This window comes from Sinocyclocheilus anshuiensis, unplaced genomic scaffold (assembly GCF_001515605.1).
Source record: "Sinocyclocheilus anshuiensis isolate Anshui unplaced genomic scaffold, SAMN03320099.WGS_v1.1 scaffold1079, whole genome shotgun sequence".
Classification (NCBI taxonomy): domain Eukaryota; kingdom Metazoa; phylum Chordata; class Actinopteri; order Cypriniformes; family Cyprinidae; genus Sinocyclocheilus; species Sinocyclocheilus anshuiensis.
Genome location: NW_015548207.1, coordinates 1,409,891 through 1,429,832, shown reverse-complemented (window position 1 = coordinate 1,429,832; position 19,942 = coordinate 1,409,891). Strand labels below are relative to the sequence as shown.

Here is a 19,942-nt window from a genome sequence, read left to right as displayed (position 1 = left end):
TGAGTCATGTTAAACATTTCTGTTTCTGCCACCAGGAGGAAAGCTTTGAAGGAGTGTTTGTGTCAGAGCCGGAAAGTGTGGACATCACTACAAGGATTTTGGAGTCCAACAATGGTCAGACACCTTGTAGATTTCTGTAAAGCCATCAATGGGTCACATTTCTAAAAAGTGTTCAGAGTTTATAAATATATTGTGTTATATCATCAATGTGGTTCTTTTTAATACAGGATCTTCTGAAGTCTTGATTGAAGGAGATCTGGTGTTTCCCAAAACCAGAAATGCTCTCAACTGCTTTAACAACAACTGTTTCTGGAAGAAAAACTCTAACAACATAGTGGAGATCCCTTACATAGTGAGCGGTGAATTCTGTGAGTGAATGTCCTTCAATCATTGAACAAATCATTGAACACATTCATGAAGATGTCATTTTAAACCTTTGGCCCCCTTTTTTTTTTTTACAGCCTATAATAACAAATTAGTTATCACAAATGCCATGTCCACCTTTCACTCCAAAACCTGCATCCGCTTTGTGGCCAGATCAACTCAGACCGACTACATCAGTATTGAGAACAAAGATGGGTGAGAACAATCATACAAAAGCAAAAACATTTAACTGGCCTTAGTCCAAAACATTGATACTATTTACCCCTTTATTTCCTCTCTGCTCTCAGGTGCTTCTCTTCTCTTGGTAGAACTGGTGGCAAACAGGTGGTCTCCCTCAACAGGAACGGCTGTGTGTATCACGGCATCGTTCAGCATGAGCTCAATCATGCCCTGGGCTTCAACCACGAGCAAACCAGGAGCGATCGCGACAAGTACGTCAAGATCAACTGGGAGAACATCTCTCCTGATACGGCCTACAACTTCCAGAAACAAAACACCAACAACCAAAACACTCCATACGACTATGGCTCCATCATGCACTATGGAAAAACAGCCTTCACCATCCAGCCTGGCCTGGAAACCATCACTCCCATTCCTGATGAGACGGTGGAAATTGGACAGAGGCAGGGAATGTCCAACACTGACATCCTGAGGATCAACAAGCTGTATGGATGCTAAAGATGAGTTTTATATGTATGTGGTGTGTCAGATAATTTAATGTAGTTCACATTCCCGTAAATGAAGAATCGAATGAGGTGATGGTCTTTGTCTTTATTAAATTTTAAATTTCTAGGAAAAATCAAGTTAATAATAAAAAAATTAACATCCAGTAAAATGATGTGTCTTTAAAATTTAAAATGAAATGTCTGATTTCATAAATTATCAGAAGACACGTTTCCTTAGCCTTTCTTCTGTCCTCTGACATAGATGGGGAGCATGGGTGTTGACCAAGAGCAAATCATCCATTACTCTTGGTCAACACCCAGATTTTATTTTTTGTCACAAATAACAAGTACAACTGGATTCCACTAAATCACTTATATTTATTTTCATTTTAAATGTATTATGACTTTTAAAATGTAAATCTCGGAGTGGGCTGAGCATGACACATACTAAAATACCCATCATACTCACACATACTACATCAACTTGTATTTGCCTGTAAAAAATAAAATAAAAAAGGCTTTCTCCTTCTTATCTAAAATGTATAATTTACCCAGTCATCACTTATTTTGGTTCTTCCAAACCAAACACTTTATACAGAAGCAGTTCCCTCACTTTCCTAAACGTCTTCCTGAAACGCACATTGACCATTTTCTTGATTTGAATATCAACCATAAGCATCTAATCTCAGTCATTTATAATTTAATAAATTCAATTAATGTGGACCCTACTGACACTCTTAAAGGGTTAGTTCACCCCAAAATGAAAATTCTGTCATCAATTACTCACCCTCATGTCGTTCCAAACCTGTAAGACCTTCATTCATCTTCAGAACACAAATTAAGATATTTTTGATGGAATCTGAGAGCTCTCTGACCCTCCATAGACAGCAACGCAACTGAAATGTTCCCAGACAGAAACGTTGCAAGGACATCGGTAAAATAGTCCATGTGACATCAGTGGTTCAACTTCAATTTTGCGAAGCTACAAGAATACTTTTTGTGCGCAAAGAAATAAAAAATAACATAATTGATTTAACAATTCTTCTCCCCCAAGTTACGTCTTCCACTATTTTGGAGAGTACTCCAGAACGTAATCAATGTATTCAACGTTGTTTACGTTCAGGAGGGTAAGCGTGCACATGAACGTAATCGGCGTAATCAGTGTTGTTTACGCTTAGGGTAAAGCGTGCGTATGCGTTGTGATACTCTCCACAATGGCGGAGGACAGTAACTCAGGGGAGAAGAATATTTTAATAAAGTCATTATTTTTGTTTTCTTTGTGCACAAAAAGTATTCTCGTAGCTTCGCAAAATTGAAGTTGAGCCTCCGATGTCACATGGACTGTTTTACCGATGTCCTTGCTATGTTTCTGGGGAACATTACAGTTGTGTGCTGTCTACAGAGGGTCAGGGAGCTCTCAGATTCCATCAACAGTATCTTAAATTGTGTTCCGAAGATGAACAAAGGTCTTACAGGTTTGGAACGACATAAGGGTGAGTAATTAATCACATAATTTTCATTTTTGGGTGAACTATCCCTTTAAAGAAACTGGGAGCACGACCTAGGAGTTACTATAACAGAGGATCTATGGCATAACATCTTGCAGGTACACTCCTGTTCTTTATGTGCTAGGCATGGTTTAATGCAGTGTAAAATACTATTCAGAGCTCACTTAACCAATGCCCACTTGGCAAGCTTTCACCTGCTGAAGATGAGTTTTATGCAGACTACTTAATATAGTTCATGTGTCTGCAGGTGAATAATGTACAGGGGAGCGCGGGGGTTAGAGGGGTGCTGTGTTGGTATGATAACGCAAAATATACATTTAAAAGTATTGTTTTGACAACTTCACAGAGTAAAATGTCACAAAATGTTCGTAGAGCCAAATATTTGCTCGTGTTACTGCTTACGTGGAAGTTTATAAAAAGATCACCCCTCTGTGCTAACAGTGATTCGTACGATTTCCACCGTCTCATCACGAATGGGAGTGATGGTTTCCAGGCCAGGCTGGATGGAGAAGGTAGTTTTTCCATAGTGCATGATGGAGCCGTAGTCGTATGGGGTGTTTTGGTTGTTGGTGTTTTGTTTCTGGAAGTTTTGGGCCATATCAGGAGAACTGTGCTAACAGTGATTCGTAAGTCCGATGCTGGTCATACCATTGTGATGAGGGGTATGATTTCTTTATCTCCAAGGTCGAACCATAAAAAAGCATTTAGTTAAATGGGGTCAACACGAAAGCATTTCGTTTGCATATTTTCGTAATTATTATTTTTTTTGTACTTTACATTTTAGAGTTTGTGTCAAATATGATTTTTATACTTTCATTCAGGCATGATTTTACACTGACATAATGAATCAAATCAATATTTAATGTCCAATTATTTATTTGGTAACTAGTCATGTATATGTGGTCATGTATTATTGCAAAATAAACACCTTTACCTTATTAATAAAAACTGCAAACAATATAAAGTGTTATGCACTTTGATTAACTTTATTTTTCCCACCACAATCACACATTTCAGAACTTGAACACCACCAGAAAGTAAAGACCATCATCACTACTCATCTACAGACACATGACACATATTTAATTATCCCTCATCTTCAGCATCCATACAGCTTGTTGACCCTCAGAATGTCAGTGTTGGACATTCCCTGGCTCTGTCCGATTTCCACCGTCTCATCAGGAATGGGAGTGATGGTTTCCAGGCCAGGCTGGATGGAGAAGGTAGTTTTTCCATAGTGCATGATGGAGCCGTAGTCGTATGGAGTGTTTTGATTGTTGGTGTTTTGTTTCTGGAAGTTTTGGGCCATATCAGGAGAGATGTTCTCCCAGTTGATCATGACGTACTTGTCGCGATCGCTCCTGGTTTGCTCGTGGTAGAAGCCCAGGGCATGAAGGAGCTCATGCTGAACGAGGCCGTGATACACACAGTCATTCCTTCTGAGGGAGACCACCTGTTTGCCACCAGTTCTACCATAAGAAGAGAAGCACCTGAGAGCAGAGAGAAAATAATGGGATTAAATATAATCAATGTTTTGGACTAAGGTCAGGTAAATGTTTTTGGTTTTGTATGATTGTTCTCACCCATCTTTGTTCTCAATACTGATGTAGTCGGTATGAGTTGATCTGGCCACAAAGTGGACGCAGGTTTTGGAGCGAAAGGTGGACATGGCGTTCGCAATCACTGATTTCTCATAAGAAGCTGCAAATAAAAATACACACAGGTTTAAAATTAGATCTACACGAATGATAGATATGCTCAATGAATGAAGGAGATTCACTCACAGAATTCACTGCTCACTGTGTAAGGGACCTCCACTATGTTGTCAGAGTTTTTCTTCCAGAAACAGTTGTTGTTAAAACAGGAGAGAGCATTTCTGGTTTTGGGAAACACCAGATCTCCTTCAATCAAGACTTCAGAAGATCCTGTATTAAAGAGAACCATAATAATAAAATAACAAAACATATTTATACATCTTGACCACATCTTACCACTGTTTTGTGAAACCCATTGATGGCTTTATAGAAATCTACAAGGTGTCTGACCATTATTGGACTCCAAAATCCTTGTAGTGATGTCCACACTTTCCGGCTCTGACACAAACACTCCTTCAAACCTTTCCTCCTGGTGGCAGAAACAGAGATGTTTAAAATGACTCATTTGAGGAACATTGATAATTTAAGGGAGACACTAGACCGGATCTTACCATGAGAGGAGACGCCTGTGAGACGCCAAACAGCAGCAGCAGAATGGAGAGGGAGGCTCTTGTGTCCATGTTGTCTCAGTGTGTAGAGATGTTCAGGATGCTCCTGTGCTGAGCTTTGGTGTCTTTGCGCTGTCAGACCTGGACTTTATATTCTCCTGAGTAGGTGGGTCTACTGGGGGCTTATGGGTAGGGTCTTAGAGTCCAGAGACTAGTCTGTGTAACTACAGGGAGGAAACTCTGACCTCACCTGTTAGTCCAAATCCTTGCAGAAACAAATACTACGCTAATGTTCAAGTAATTTATTTATTGGTAACACTAAAGTGGAAATGCTGTAATGTTTGTGTTTTAGTGCGTGCAGCATAGAGGGGGAGGCCCCAGAACTTTAAGCATTGAAAAACAAAACTGCTTCCATTTCAGTGGAACTGTATATTTTGTTCTCTAGTCCAGTTATTTTACTCAGTTGCTGTGATAATAATAATAATAATAAGTTATAATAAATTGTATTCATATAGTGCCTTTCCAGTTCTCAACCATGCTTTATAATATGCTTAATAAATGGACGAAATATTTCTTTGGTCCTAATCGAATTGATAATTTGGTCCCTGCACCTAAAACCCATGTTAATTTTGATGGATCAGTTCAGCAAATGTAAGAACCATTTCTGATTCTGTACATTTTTGTAGTAACAGGCGAGGTCAGAGTTTCCTCCATGTAGTTACACACATTAGTCTCTAGACACTAAGACCCTACCCATAATCCCCCAGTAGACCAAACGTAAGAACCAATGCGGTTTGTGAGCAGGTTCTTCTTCTCCTTATATGCTGTAAAGTGCACTAACTTTGCTGCACTTTAACAAAACAAATGATTTGTCATGAAGACCAGATACGAATGGAACATGACTGTTTTAGTGAATACAACTTCAATTACGGTCTGTTTTTCACAATCACATTAATTCAGAAGACTTGGAATAATGCACACAAATCACAAATCACCAACCGCTGGGTCAAAACAACCCAATAGCTGGGTTTGTCCCTTTTTAACCCAGCGCTGGGTTATATTTAACCCAGCATTTTTTAGAGTGTGTGCTATTTGGAGCTTGGCAGTCAGAATCACCACCCCTTGATTCTTGTGTTTCACGGATTAAAATGTCATAACGTTTTGGAGAGACATGAGGGTGAGAAATTATGGTATTTTTATTTTTGGGCCAGCTATTCTGTTTATATAACTCTAAACATACAGTATTAGTAGTATCACTTGCAATTCATTTAAATTTGGGAACATTTAAGAGCCCTATTTGTATACTTACATTTGTTGTTCTGTATTTTCACAACACATATACAGATGATAACAGCAGAATGTAAGGCTACAAAAAGTGAATTCTCTTTTTATTTTCATTATTCATCATAAACAAGCTAAAAGAAAAGAAAGTTTGAATGAAAAAAAAATCACTTACAATAATGTAGTCTTTTGTTTCAGATTAATTTGTGTCAGCTGAAGTAATACATTTAAATTATATGTTTTTTTCTTCTTCATTATTTATCATTAATTACGACTCTCTCATAGCAGCTTTAGGCCAGTGAAGCAACCTTATTGTTGAGTCCTGATGGGTTTCCTTTGAACTCAACTTTGAACAGTTGTTGTACTGCGACCCTTTACTAAATTGCAGTTAAGAACAAAGAAACATTTAGCCCAATTATTATGAAGAATCCCAACAACTGATTAAAGTAACCGGACTACATAACAAAATATACAGTTCCGCTGAAATGGAAGCAGGTTTGTTTCTCAATGCTTTAGTATCCTACTGTTCTTGGGCACTAAGAAAACAAAAACTACAGCATGTCTACTTCAGTGTTAAAACCAATAAATAGAGTAAACTTAAATGCATTGTCTGTTTCTGCAAGGATTTGGACAAACAAGTAAGGTCAGATTTTCCTCCCTGTAGTTACACAGACTAGTCTCTGGACACTAAGACCCTACCCATAAGCCCCCAGTAGACCCACCTACTCAGGTGAATATAAAGTCCAGCACAGAGACACTAAAGCTCACACAGGAGCATCCTGAACATCTTTACACACCGAGACGACATGGACACAAGAGCCTCCCTCTCCATTCTGCTGCTGCTGTTTGGCGTCTCACAGGCGTCTCCTCTCATGGTAAGATCTGGTCTAGTGTCTCTCTTAAATAATCAACGTTCCTCAAATGAGTCGTTTTAAACATCTCTGTTTCTTCAACCAGGAGGAAAGTTTTGAAGGAGTGTTTGTGTCAGAGCCGGAAAGTGTGGACATCACTACAAGGATTTTGGAGTCCAACAATGGTCAGACACCTTGTAGATTTCTGTAAAGCCATCAATGGGTCACATTTCTAAAAAGTGTTCAGAGTTTATAAATATATTGTGTTATATCATCAATGTGGTTCTTTCTCTTTAAAATGAAATGTCTGATTTCATAAATTATCAGAAGACACGTTTCCTTAGCCTTTCTTCTGTCCTCTGACATAGATGGGGAGCAATGACATATATTAGCATGAAACAGTGTGCGCTGATTGTCATAACAAAACAAAGCTTATTGCAGACACACATTTAAGCTCCAGGGCAGAGCAAATCATCCATTACTCTTGGTCAACACCCAGATTTTATTTTTTGTCACAAATAACAAGTACAACTGGATTCCACTAAATCACTTATATTTATTTTCATTTTAAATGTATTATGACTTTTAAAATGTAAATCTCGGAGTGGGCTGAGCATGACACATACTAAAATACCCATCATACTCACACATACTACATCAACTTGTATTTGCCTGTAAAAAATAAAATAAAAAAGGCTTTCTCCTTTGTATATGCATAAAGAAATGTATAATTTACCCAGTCATCACTTATTTTGGTTCTTCCAAATCAAACACTTTATACAGAAGCAGTTCCCTCACTTTCCTAAACGTCTTCCTGAAACGCACATTGACCATTTTCTTGATTTGAATATCAACCATAAGCATCTAATCTCAGTCATTTATAATTTAATAAATTCAATTAATGTGGACCCTACTGACACTCTTAAAGGGTTAGTTCACCCCAAAATGAAAATTCTGTCATCAATTACTCACCCTCATGTCGTTCCAAACCTGTAAGACCTTCGCTCATCTTCAGAACACAAATTAAGATATTTTTGATGGAATCTGAGAGCTCTCAGACCCTGCATAGACAGCAACACAACTGTAATGTTCCCAGGTCCAGAAATGTAGCAAGGACATCAGTAAAACAGTCCATGTGACATAAGTGGTGTAACTTCAATTTTGCGAAGCTACAAGAATACTTTTTGTGCGCAAAGAAATAAAAAATAACATAATTGATTTAACAATTCTTCTCCCCCAAGTTACGTCTTCCACTATTTTGGAGAGTACTCCAGAACGTAATCAATGTATTCAACGTTGTTTACGTTCAGGAGGGTAAGCGTGCACATGAACGTAATCGGCGTAATCAGCGTTGTTTACGCTTAGGGTAAAGCGTGTGTATGCATTGTGATACTCTCCACAATGGCGGAGGACAGTAACTCGGGGGAGAAGAATTTTTGAATAAAGTCATTATTTTTGTTTTCTTTGCGCACAAAAAGTATTCTCGTAGCTTCGCAAAATTGAAGTTGAGCCTCCGATGTCACATGGACTGTTTTACCGATGTCCTTGCTATGTTTCTGGGGAACATTACAGTTGTGTGCTGTCTACAGAGGGTCAGGGAGCTCTCAGATTCCATCAAAAATATCTTAAATTGTGTTCCGAAGATGAACAAAGGTCTTACAGATTTGGAACGACATGAGGGTGAGTAATTAATCACATAATTTTCATTTTTGGGTGAACTATCCCTTTAAAGAAACTGGGAGCACGACCTAGGAGTTACTATAACAGAGGACCTATGGCATAACATCTTGACCCAGGTACACTCCTGTTCTTTATGTGCTAGGCATGGTTTAATGCAGTGTAAAATACTATTCAGAGCTCACTTAACCAATGCCCACTTGGCAAGCTTTCACCTGCTGAAGATGAGTTTTATGCAGACTACTTAATATAGTTCAAGTGTCTGCAGGTGAATAATGTAATGAAGTGATGGTCTTTCTGAGGGTGTTGAATTTCTGAAATGTGTGAAGAAAAAGTTAATTAAACATTTAACAAAAGTGAACTTTTTTGTGGACTGTCTTTAAATCTAATAATTTATTCCCAGACACTGACAGCACAAAGTTAAATTAATGGATGAAGGAAGGAGTCTCCAAAGCAATATATGTATATATATACAATACTGTATACATCAACAATAGAGGAACCCACTGCATGTATGTGTTCTTTACGCATTCTTGTTTCTTTAACCATGAAAGGCAAGGCAAAGCCTGTAACATGTGATGTGAGTCAGTCAGTTGCTCATTCAGCTGATGGTCAGTAAACCGCAAGCTTTCACCTGCTGAAGATGAGTTTTATGCAGACTACTTAATATAGTTCAAGTGTCTGCAGGTGAATAATGTAATGAAGTGATGGTCTTTCTGAGGGTGTTGAATTTCTGAAATGTGTGAAGAAAAAGTTAATTAAACATTTAACAAAAGTGAACTTTTTTGTGGACTGTCTTTAAATCTAATAATTTATTCCCAGACACTGACAGCACAAAGTTAAATTAATGGATGAAGGAAGGAGTCTCCAAAGCAATATATGTATATATATACAATACTGTATACATCAACAATAGAGGAACCCACTGCATGTATGTGTTCTTTACGCATTCTTGTTTCTTTAACCATGAAAGGCAAGGCAAAGCCTGTAACATGTGATGTGAGTCAGTCAGTTGCTCATTCAGCTGATGGTCAGTAAAAAACCAGCATCTCCAGCAACAACACTGCGATCCTTCTCAACTCATCATGTCATCTCTATCTGTGAACAGTGAGCTTGTCTTCTACATTAACGGCAAGAAGGTATGTTTACATTACATTACATTACATATTGGTTTTAAATTACATGTTTACAGATCTGTAAACTGAAGGCACAAACATTTAATTTGACAAATGTGTGTTTTTTTCTATTTTAAAATGGTACAGTCTTTCTGAATTGTCTTTTTCTTAATAGTTTTTTTTTTTGGCTCATAATATTATTAATATTTCACTATGGCTTTAATATTGCTTTAGTTCATAAATAAAAAGTGTATAATATGAAATTAGTTTTCAACTGAATTTGTTAATATCATGAAAGAATGAAAGCTATGATTCAGATGGTATTATTTTTACTTCTACTGAGGTGAGTATCAGAATGTTTAATGATCATATCTAGTTTTCTCACAATCAAAGTACATAACCAAACTTGAAATGGCATGACTAAACATGCATTTCAGAATCGTGGCAGATGACAGTCAGCGGGCTGCCAAACAATTTTTTTTCCTCTTATGTATGATGCCATGAAAATGATTTTCTACGCTTCAAACAGTCCATCATGTGTTTCTCCCTCTTACACATACACACATACACACTCTAACTATGACTGTGGTTCGTCTGTTCTAATATGTTTCTAGTTTCCACATTTCTCCCAGAATTCCACTCAAAACTAGTAACATAAAATAGATAGTGACATCAATTCACTGGTGTGTATGTCTGTGATACATATGTTGGTCTCCAAAATCCAATCGTGTCCCGTGACACATACTGAATGATGTTTGGCTTGACAGTTATCACAAAATTTGAGCAATGACGGTCAGTTTATTTTTTGTTGTTGCTGTTTTTATGTAAAGATTGTGGAGAAGAATGCTGATCCAGAAGAAATGTTATTGGCTTACCTGCGACGGAAAGGTATGGTAATTTCCATATGACAAATGTTCTCAAAATAATGGTGTAGATATTTAGCTATTCTTTAATGTAATATATTTATAATATTTACTTAAATATATTTAAGTTTTGCAGAGCCCCTAAAGAAAAAAAAATGAGGGGAGGAAAATATATATCTCAGTGCTTTTGTGTTCTCTCAAAAAAGTTTAGCATTCCCCCGAGAGACTTTGCGTTTTGTGTTCACTAGCAACGCTTTTGCATTTGCGTCAAACACAAAAGCACTGAATACTAATTTTCCTTCCATCTTATATTTTTTGTCCCATCACCATGTCCCCTTAGAAGCTCTTTAACTTACATATCTTACAGGAAAGACAAACAAAAACAAAAAAACAATGTGTGTTGTTTTTGTGTTCAGTGGGTCTGACGGGCACAAAGTACGGCTGTGGTGGAGGGGGATGTGGGGCCTGTACTGTGATGGTGTCCAGATACGACCCTATCCAGGACACTGTGCTGTATCTTTCACTCATATGACAAAACTAACAGCATAAAACCTTGATATGAAACAAACAAATGAAAGGATTCTTTGCAACCAGTGTTTTTTCTACATCAAACCATACCGATGTCACTACATTTCTTCTGTTTTATGATCATTTACATGATAGACTTTTTAAATTGAAAAGTCATCAATAAATGTGATGTTTCATAATACTTAACCGGTTCTTCAGTCACTGGTCAGTGAATGCGTGTCTACAGCCGATTTGTTCTCTACACGGTGCAGCAGTGGTGACCATCGAAGGCATTGGAAGCACCAAGACTAAACTACATCCCGTTCAGGTACCTGATTCTCCTTCAGACACAAACTATAAATCAGCTTTCAAAGTAGGTATTTTGAATGGGTAATCCAGAACAAACCATTTAGATATTTTTGTTGTTGTTTATCAGGAGCATATAGCAAAGGCTCATGGGTCTCAGTGTTGGTTTTGTACTCCTGGGATGGTGATGTCCATGTATACATTACTTAGAAATAACCCACAGCCCACCATGGAGGACATTCGAGAGACACTGGGAGGTGACAAACAAATATGTATACTTATGGATTTAATTTACATTTTTAGAAGTATGAATTCAAACGCAGAACACAAGAATTTAAAAATTCTGTTTTCTTTCTTCTAAGGGAACCTGTGTCGTTGTACTGGATACCGACCGATAATTGATGGATTTAAAACATTCTGTGACGTAAGGACTGTTAACTCATAATACAAAATAAAAATGTCTACAAATCATTGAAAATTAGTACATGTAAAAAAAAAAAAACTATTTTGTAGTCTTTATTCTGTATTCGTTAGTTTGACTGCAGGAAACACAAATATGTGTAGAGAATATGTGTAAAATATGTGTAGAGAAATTATCCATATTTTTCCAGACTCGGATATCTTGCCAAAATGGTGACGGAAATGGAAAATGTTGCATGGAAAACAGCAATTCTCACAACTATGAATCCGATGTAAGACAATAGTAGCCATATGAATTCTTACAATTTCCTATCCATGAGTTACGTATCATTATACGTAGACAGAAATTGGTAAGTCTAGGTTAGTAACTCTGTTACTGGTGTTATCGGTAGATTTCTGGAGAACTTTTCAGCATGGATGAAGTCTTACCCCTTGACCCAACTCAGGATCTGATCTTTCCCCCAGAGTTACTGGTAAGCAAACCGTGTGTTCTTGTGGTAGCTAATAAGAATGGATAATTCAGGCCACTAATTTTTGTTATATGCCTTCCTTCTTACAGATTATGAGAAAGCAAAAAGCTGAACAACTTTGTTTCCAAGGTGAAAAGGTCAGGTGGATTTCCCCAGCAGATCTGAAAGATTTAATCAAGCTGAAAGCTGAATACTCCAACGCACCTCTGTTGGTTGGGAACACAACCATAGGTTGGTTTCAAGAAGAAGTTCATCCATCCATCCATCCATCCATCCATCCATTCATCCAACCTGTTTCTGTTCTTTTACAGGGCCAAAGATGAATCTGAAGGGAACCGTCCATCCTTTGGTGATCTATGGTGGAAGCATTCCAGAACTTCAAGCTGTCAAATGGAGAAACAATGGTAAATCATGAATAAACAATGTATCACCATTTCATATGCTTTTTAGCGAATATTAAAGCCCAAAGTAAATTGAATAACACTGCTTTATTTAGGCGTAACTGTAGGGGCAGGATGCAGTTTGTCTGTTTTGAAGGACATCCTCCTGCGAGGAACTGAAGAACTCGGGCCAGAGAAAAGCAGGGTTTACCAGGCCCTCGTTCAAACATTACAGTGTTTGGCGGGCAAACAGATTCGCAACATGGCTGTAAGTAACAAAACAAACTGCTGCAAGGAATTAAGAGGAACAGATGGACTGATGGAATATATCCACAAAAATAATATTAAATTGTTAAATTAACATTTCATGCGAGACCAAAACTAATTTTGATGACAAATTTGTGTTTTAATTACTTGTCTACGTTATGATTTTATGTTGGAAATTCAAGTCCATTGGTGGAAATATCCTGAGCGCCAACCCCAAATATGACTTGAGCAGCATTCTTGCAGCAGCGGAGTGTACACTACACATTGTTTCTAATGCAAATGCCAGTATATTTGGACTTTATTTGTACATAATTTCCTATAACCACTTGTTTGCAATATTTCTCAGTTCCCAATATATTTGACATGGAAAGTAATATTTTTTATATATTTAATATTTTATTTGTCCTTTTGTCTTAAATGCAGATGGTGCTCGAGAGATTTGTCTTAGTGAGGAGTTTTTCACAGACTGTGGTAAAACGGCTCTACGACCAGATGAGATTCTGCTGGCTATTGACATTGCTCACTCAAGACCGGTACTTTCTTCAAAATGGAGGACACAGACTAAAGCTAATGCTAAAACTAAAGCCTATATTACAAAACTATTCAAGATTCAATAAACACACTTGCCCTAAAAAACTATTAGTCATTGCTAATTCCATCTATTCAGTCCCTGTTGTGTCGCGGAGCCAATTGTCTCTAAAACATGAACCATCCACAAAATATTCAACATGTGCATCTTGGTGTTGACTCTAAATCTGGTCTCAATCTGGTAAAGGCTAGGGAATAATCTATACATTCATGTGGTATGCCTTCATCTTGCAATGTACAATCCTCATTAAGACATCCAGTATTGAGAATAACTAAACATATTGATTAGTATATTGATTACTTTCATGATTATACATAATATTTTGAGTAAGATAATACCATATTGAGTAAATAACATAAAAGGTAATAGAAATACACAATATCCCCCCCACAAATTCACTTTTACACTACAAATACAATATGAATTCAGCTTACATTCTGAAAAGCTATTTGTTAATCCCTGTGCTTTTCAGTGGGAGTTTGTGTCGGCATTTCGCCAGTCACAGCGCAGAGAGTTCGCCTTCTCCATAGTGAACGCTGGCATGAGGGTGGTGTTCAGACACAACTCAAATGTGGTGGAGAATCTGGATATTTTTTATGGCGGTGTGGGGCCAACTCTGGTAAAAGCCAGACACACCTGTAAAGAGCTGATGGGAAGGTACAGTCAAGGCCTACATAATTCACATACAACTTTTTTTTTTATGTGAGAGAACAGACAAAGTTTGTACACATGCAGTTTTACTGCAAAATGTGGTGCATTACCTGCTATTTTTTGTGTTGCTATATTGCATGCATCCCAGTCAGTGAGCACTGATTTTTGATTGACAGAAAATGGGATGAGAAACTTCTGGTAGAGGGAACACAGTTCTTAGAAGAAGAAATGTATGTGCCCCTACTGCCCCCGGTGGACGGGAAGAGTATCGCAAGACTTTAGTACTCCGCTTCTTTTTCAAGTTTTACATGCAAGTGCTGCTGGAGATCCAACAAAAGGTATGATTGTGCTAATCATTAGTTTAAAAGCAGGACAATTGACTTCATTCCTAATTAAATTGTTTTTTATCTTGTCGTTAAAGGAGGTTGGCATGAATGATTTGCCATTAGAATATCTCAGCGCATTAAAACCCTTCAAAAATGAGGTGCCACAAGGAAACCGCTCATTCCAGGTAGGCAGACCCCTAGTTACACAAAAACAAAATAAAGCTTGCATTTTTATATCAAGTGTGTTTAACAACTTCATCAACTAATCATTACCAATGAAATTACAGCTTGTACCAGAGACTCAGTCTTCTAGTGACCCGGTGGGACGTCCCAATGTACATCAGGCTGCCCTTCAGCAGGTGACAGGAGAAGCTGTGTATTATGATGACATCCCTTCTGTTAAAGGAGAACTGTTTGTTTCCATGGTAACCAGCACCAGGGCTCATGGAAAGATCATGTAAGTGGAATGTAATTCATTCAATATTTAATGAATAATAGATTTAAAAAAACAAAACGTTGATCAGTCTAATTCAGTTTATTTTTCCCAACCCAATTACACATTCCCGAAATTGAACACCAACACAAGACAAAGAATCAGCTCATTCCATTATTCATCTACAGACACATGATACAAATAAAAAAAAAAAAACTCATCTTTAGCATCCATACAGCTTGTTGATCCTCAGGATGTCAGTGTTGGACATTCCCTGCCTCTGTCCAATTTCCACCGTCTCATCAGGAATGGGAGTGATGGTTTCCAGGCCAGGCTGGATGGTGAAGGCTGTTTTTCCATAGTGCATGATGGAGCCATAGTCGTATGGAGTGTTTTGGTTGTTGGTGTTTTGTTTCTGGAAGTTGTAGGCCGTATCAGGAGAGATGTTCTCCCAGTTGATCTTGACGTACTTGTCGCGATCGCTCCTGGTTTGCTCGTGGTTGAAGCCCAGGGCATGATTGAGCTCATGCTGAACGATGCCGTGATACACACAGCCGTTCCTGTTGAGGGAGACCACCTGTTTGCCACCAGTTCTACCAAGAGAAGAGAAGCACCTGAGAGCAGAGAGGAAATAAAGGGGTAAATAGTATCAATGTTTTGGACTAAGGCCAGTTAAATGTTTTTGCTTTTGTATGATTGTTCTCACCGATCTTTGTTCTCAATACTGATGTAGTCGGTCTGAGTTGATCTGGCCACAAAGCGGATGCGGGTTTTGGAGTGAAAGGAGGACATGGCGTTCGCAATCACTGATCTGTCATAATAGGCTGCAAACAAAAAGGCCGACAACTTTAAAATGAGATCTACATGAATGATAGATATATTCAATGAATGAAGGAGATTCACTTACAGAATTCACTGCTCACTTTGTAAGGGACCTCCACTATGTTGTTAGAGTTTTTCTTCCAGAAACAGTTGTTGTTTAAGCAGTAGAGAGCATTTCTGGTTTTGGGAAACACCAGATCTCCTTCAATCAAGACTTCAGAAGATCCTGTATTTAAAGAATTAGAAATGTCCAGGTTTTTTATTTTTTTAAATAAATCATCTGTTGGGTTTACAGGAATATACTTGGTGCCTCACCATTGTTGGAGCCCAAAATCTGTGTAGTGATGTCAACATTTTCTGGTAGAGGTATGGACACATCTTCATAACTTGGTTCCTGTTTATGGAAGTAGAAGAATTACATGTTACTAGTGATAAAAGTTCATCTTCTGAGTCCCTGGAGAGACCAGACAGGATCTTACCATGAAATAAGATGCCTGTGAGATGCCAAACAGCAGCAGCAGAATGGAGAGGGAGGCTCTTGTGTCCATGTTGTCTCAGTGTGTAGAGATGTTCAGGATGCTCCTGTGCTGAGCTTTGGTGTCTTTGTGCTGTCAGACCTGGACTTTATATTCTCCTGAGTAGGTGGGTCTACTGGGGATTATGGGTAGGGTCTTAGTGTCCAGAGACTAATGTGTGTAACTAAAGGGAGGAAACTCTGACCTCACCTGTTAGTCCAACAACACTGAAATTGACATGCTGCAATTTTTTGACGTCCCAAAACAGTGGTATACAGGGAGTATCCACAACACTTTAAATACTTTATTGAGACAGATGCTTTTGTGAGAGAACATCTCATTTGACACATCCAAAAAATGTTAAAACAGTACTCTGATTTTACAATTCTTAAGTTACAGTATATTCGTGTTAGTGACTCAAATACTAATGGATCATCCTCATGTTAAAGAAAATAAGATAGAAAAGTAGTACTGAAGGTAACTAACACATGGGATAGACATTAAAAAGAAAAATTATTTTTCCACAAGCCAACAATCATAGAGTTAAGTAGAAAAATCTGATTGTGCTAGTTGCATTGTGTTAAGCTGCGTCAGTGAGTACTAGTTTCTTTCTGGCAGACAACGGGATTTGAAACTTCTAGTAGATGGAACACCAGAGTGGGGAGGAGTACCACAGTTCTCAAAATTTTACCTTTTGTTCTAATTAGTCAAAATGTGATTATGTTTGTCTGCTGAGGATTTTCTCAGTCAAAACTGCCAGGTTTTGTTATCAGTAAATATCTTGATACTTTGCGGATATCACTGTTAATTTTGACATCACTGTTAAGTTATGGCTACTAAATGACTTCAAACTCACACTTCTAAAAATTATTTTGATTAAGAAATACGATTTTGAGTAAGAAATATGAGGCTCATGTTTCATCTTGAAGTTTTATTAGCTTTATTTATCCCACAAGTTTTGGAAATTCAAAATCATAAAAGACAAAGACCATCACCTCATTACATTATTAATCTGTGGATAGGTAAACCATATTAAATTATCTTAAACCACACATCCATACAGCTTGTTGATCCTCAGGATGTCGAGTTTAGACAAATCCTGCCTCTGTCCGATTGCCACTGTTGCATCAGGAATGGGAGTGATGGTTTCCTTCCCAGCCTGGGTGGTGAAGGCTGTTTTTCCATAGTGCATGATGGAGCCGTAGTCATATGTGGTGTTTTGATTGTTGGTGTTCCGTATTTGGAAGTTGCTGGCCTTCTCAGTTGGGATGTACTCCCAGTTGATCTTAACATACTGGTCGCGATCACTCCTGGTATGCTCGTGGTAGAAGCCCAGAGCATGATTGAGCTCATGCTGAATGATTCCATGATACACACAACCGGTCCTTTTGAGGGAGACCAGCTGTTTGCCACCAATTCTACCAAGATAGGAGTAGCACCTAAGAAAAAAGAGAAAAAGAGAATATTCCACAAATCTTTGTTAAAATGTTACACTTTGTGAAAGAGTTTCTGCTAAAGACCAATTAAATGTTTCTTCCTCACCCATCTTTGTTCTCAATACTGATGTAGTCAGTCTGATTTGATCTGGGTATGAAGCGAATACAAGTCTTGTTGTGAAAGGTAGACATGGCATTCTGTATTACTGAGATGTCAGTAGAGGCTGCAAACAAAAAGTATCACGTTTTAAAATACGATTTACACTATAGACATATTTTCAATGACTGAAGCTGATTCACTTACAGTATTCACTGCTCACTATGTAAGGGACCTCCACTAGGTTGCTAGAGTTTCTCTTCCAGAAACAGTTGTTGTTTAAGCAGTAGAGAGCATTTTTAGTTTTGGGAAACACCACATCTCCTTCAATCAGGTGTTCGGCAGATCCTGTAATTACGTTATTAAGTAATTAACGTTCAACCACATTTTAAATATATTCCCTGATTTTGTGAAACCCTTTAAAGGAATCTGCAAGATGCCTGACCCTTGTTGGTCTCCAAAAACTTTGTAGTGACATCCACATTTCCAGGTATGGGTAGGAATGCATTAGGAGGGCCAGGCTTCTAATTATGAGAAAGAAAGAAAAAAAAACAGTTATATTATTCTTACAATGAAAGTGCATCATCCCAGTGTATTGAGAGACTAGTCTAGAGTCTTACCCTGACAGGATTCGCCAAAGAGATGCCAACCAACAGCACCAGAATGGAGAGGGAGGCTCTTGGGTCCATGTTGTCTCCGTGTGTAGAGATGTTCAGGATGCTGCTGTGCTGAAATCTGGTGTCTGCAAGCTGTTGAATCTGAACTTTATATTCACCTATGTAGGTGGGTCAACCAGGCGTTGAGACTCTGATTGTAAAGGAAGGAGTGTCTGAACTCACCTGTTAATCCAAGAACTTGCACTACCAGAGACGGCACAGATTGTTTTACTAATCCACTGAAATTAACAAATGTAATTTTTTAATTGCATGATAAGACCCAAAACTGTGGTAAACAGGGAGTGCAGGCAAAACTTTAAGTGCTTTCTCAAGACAGTACAAAAAAAAAAAAAATGCATCTGTCATGTGTGTCGTCATGAATTGGGGAGTAGAGGTCATAGTCCAGCTCATAATGATTTAGTATTTAGAACCAACTAACTGTACTCTTTTATTATATCATTTATTCCTATATTCCTTTAGTCCTAACCACTTTAATACGTCTTTTCCAAGCAAAGGGTACAGTAGCTCATTTCTTGGTAAATATTCACAATAGAATCCAAGTTACTTTTGCAAAAAAGTAACATTTATAACTTTCCTTTTTTTTTTTTTTTTTACTTCAAAACTTTTTATTGGTATTTTGTGTGACAATACAGATTGGTATAATGACAACAAGGTAAACAATAAGATATTGTCCATTATTAATCCCTTCCACGATCCCCCCATTCATATTAACTCAGATGGACAGAGAAACAATGATAAAAACCCCATCAATAAATGAATAATAGCAAGTAAAACAAAATAGATATAAGTAACTAATAAATACGTTTAAAAAAGTCCCTTCTAACAGATGACAAATATTACATGTTGCCAGTTGCAGGCGCACAAGGTAGGCCTTTAATATTTTCCAAAAATGGATCCCGAGTCTTATAAAAGGATTTAAGTAAGCCAGAGAGTGAACATCTTAAACAGTAGAAAATATCCTGTATCCATCTGTCACGTGTCGGGGGTGAAGTGTGCTTCCACTTAAAGGGATACTCCACCCCCAAATGAAAATTTTGTCATTAATCACTTACTCCCATATCGTTCCAAACCCCTAAAAGCGTTGTTCATCTTCGGAACACAATTTAAGATATTTTGGATGAAAACAAGGAGGCTTGTGACTGTCCGATTGACTGCCAAGTAAATTACACTGTCAAGGTTCAGAAAAGTATGAAAGACATCGTCAGAATAGTCCATCTGCCATCAGTGGTTCAACCATAAAGTTATGAAGCGACGAGAATACTTTTTGTATGCGAAGAAAACAAAAATAACGACTTTATTCAACTATTCGTCTCCTCTGGGTCTCTCTGCATCACCGTAGCACCATTTTGGAGAATATCCGCTGGACGCAAGCAGCGTACGAAGAAAACAAAAATAATGACTTTATTCAACAATTCGTCTCCTCTGTGTCTCTCCGCATCACCGTAGCGCTATTTTGGAGAATAACCACTGAACGCAAGCAGCGTACCCTCCTCTGTGTC

At 37.9% G+C, this 19,942-nt stretch overlaps 4 protein-coding genes and 1 pseudogene across 4 annotated transcripts in view; 2 read left to right on the top strand and 3 right to left on the bottom strand.

The window, feature by feature from the left end:
* LOC107653536 (high choriolytic enzyme 1-like) overlaps window positions 1-1,066 on the top strand; it is a 1,933-nt gene extending 867 nt beyond the window's left edge. Inside the window, exons 2-5 of the mRNA XM_016440281.1 lie at window positions 36-114; window positions 228-368; window positions 462-579; window positions 672-1,066. Of these exons, the coding sequence (XP_016295767.1) occupies window positions 36-114; window positions 228-368; window positions 462-579; window positions 672-1,062 (729 nt within the window). The 3' untranslated portion in view covers window positions 1,063-1,066. The remainder of the gene's footprint in view (window positions 1-35; window positions 115-227; window positions 369-461; window positions 580-671) is intronic.
* Window positions 1,067-3,656: 2,590 nt separating this feature from the next.
* LOC107653568 (high choriolytic enzyme 1-like) lies at window positions 3,657-4,832 on the bottom strand. The gene is made up of 5 exons (XM_016440304.1): window positions 4,764-4,832; window positions 4,603-4,678; window positions 4,342-4,482; window positions 4,141-4,258; window positions 3,657-4,047 (listed from the first exon to the last, which is right to left on the bottom strand). Exons 1-5 carry the CDS (start codon window positions 4,830-4,832, stop codon window positions 3,657-3,659), a joined length of 795 nt encoding a protein of 264 aa, XP_016295790.1.
* Window positions 4,833-11,589: 6,757 nt separating this feature from the next.
* Window positions 11,590-14,951, top strand: LOC107653534 (aldehyde oxidase 1-like; annotated as a pseudogene).
* Window positions 14,952-15,119: 168 nt separating this feature from the next.
* LOC107653608 (high choriolytic enzyme 1-like) lies at window positions 15,120-16,266 on the bottom strand. The gene is made up of 5 exons (XM_016440356.1): window positions 16,198-16,266; window positions 16,034-16,112; window positions 15,804-15,944; window positions 15,603-15,720; window positions 15,120-15,510 (listed from the first exon to the last, which is right to left on the bottom strand). Exons 1-5 carry the CDS (start codon window positions 16,264-16,266, stop codon window positions 15,120-15,122), a joined length of 798 nt encoding a protein of 265 aa, XP_016295842.1.
* Window positions 16,267-17,275: 1,009 nt separating this feature from the next.
* LOC107653609 (high choriolytic enzyme 1-like) lies at window positions 17,276-18,455 on the bottom strand. Its single transcript, XM_016440357.1, has 5 exons — window positions 18,387-18,455; window positions 18,212-18,290; window positions 17,974-18,114; window positions 17,776-17,893; window positions 17,276-17,672 (listed from the first exon to the last, which is right to left on the bottom strand). The coding sequence occupies exons 1-5, from the start codon at window positions 18,453-18,455 to the stop codon at window positions 17,276-17,278; spliced, it is 804 nt and encodes a 267-aa protein (XP_016295843.1).
* Between the last annotated feature and the right edge of the window lie 1,487 nt (window positions 18,456-19,942).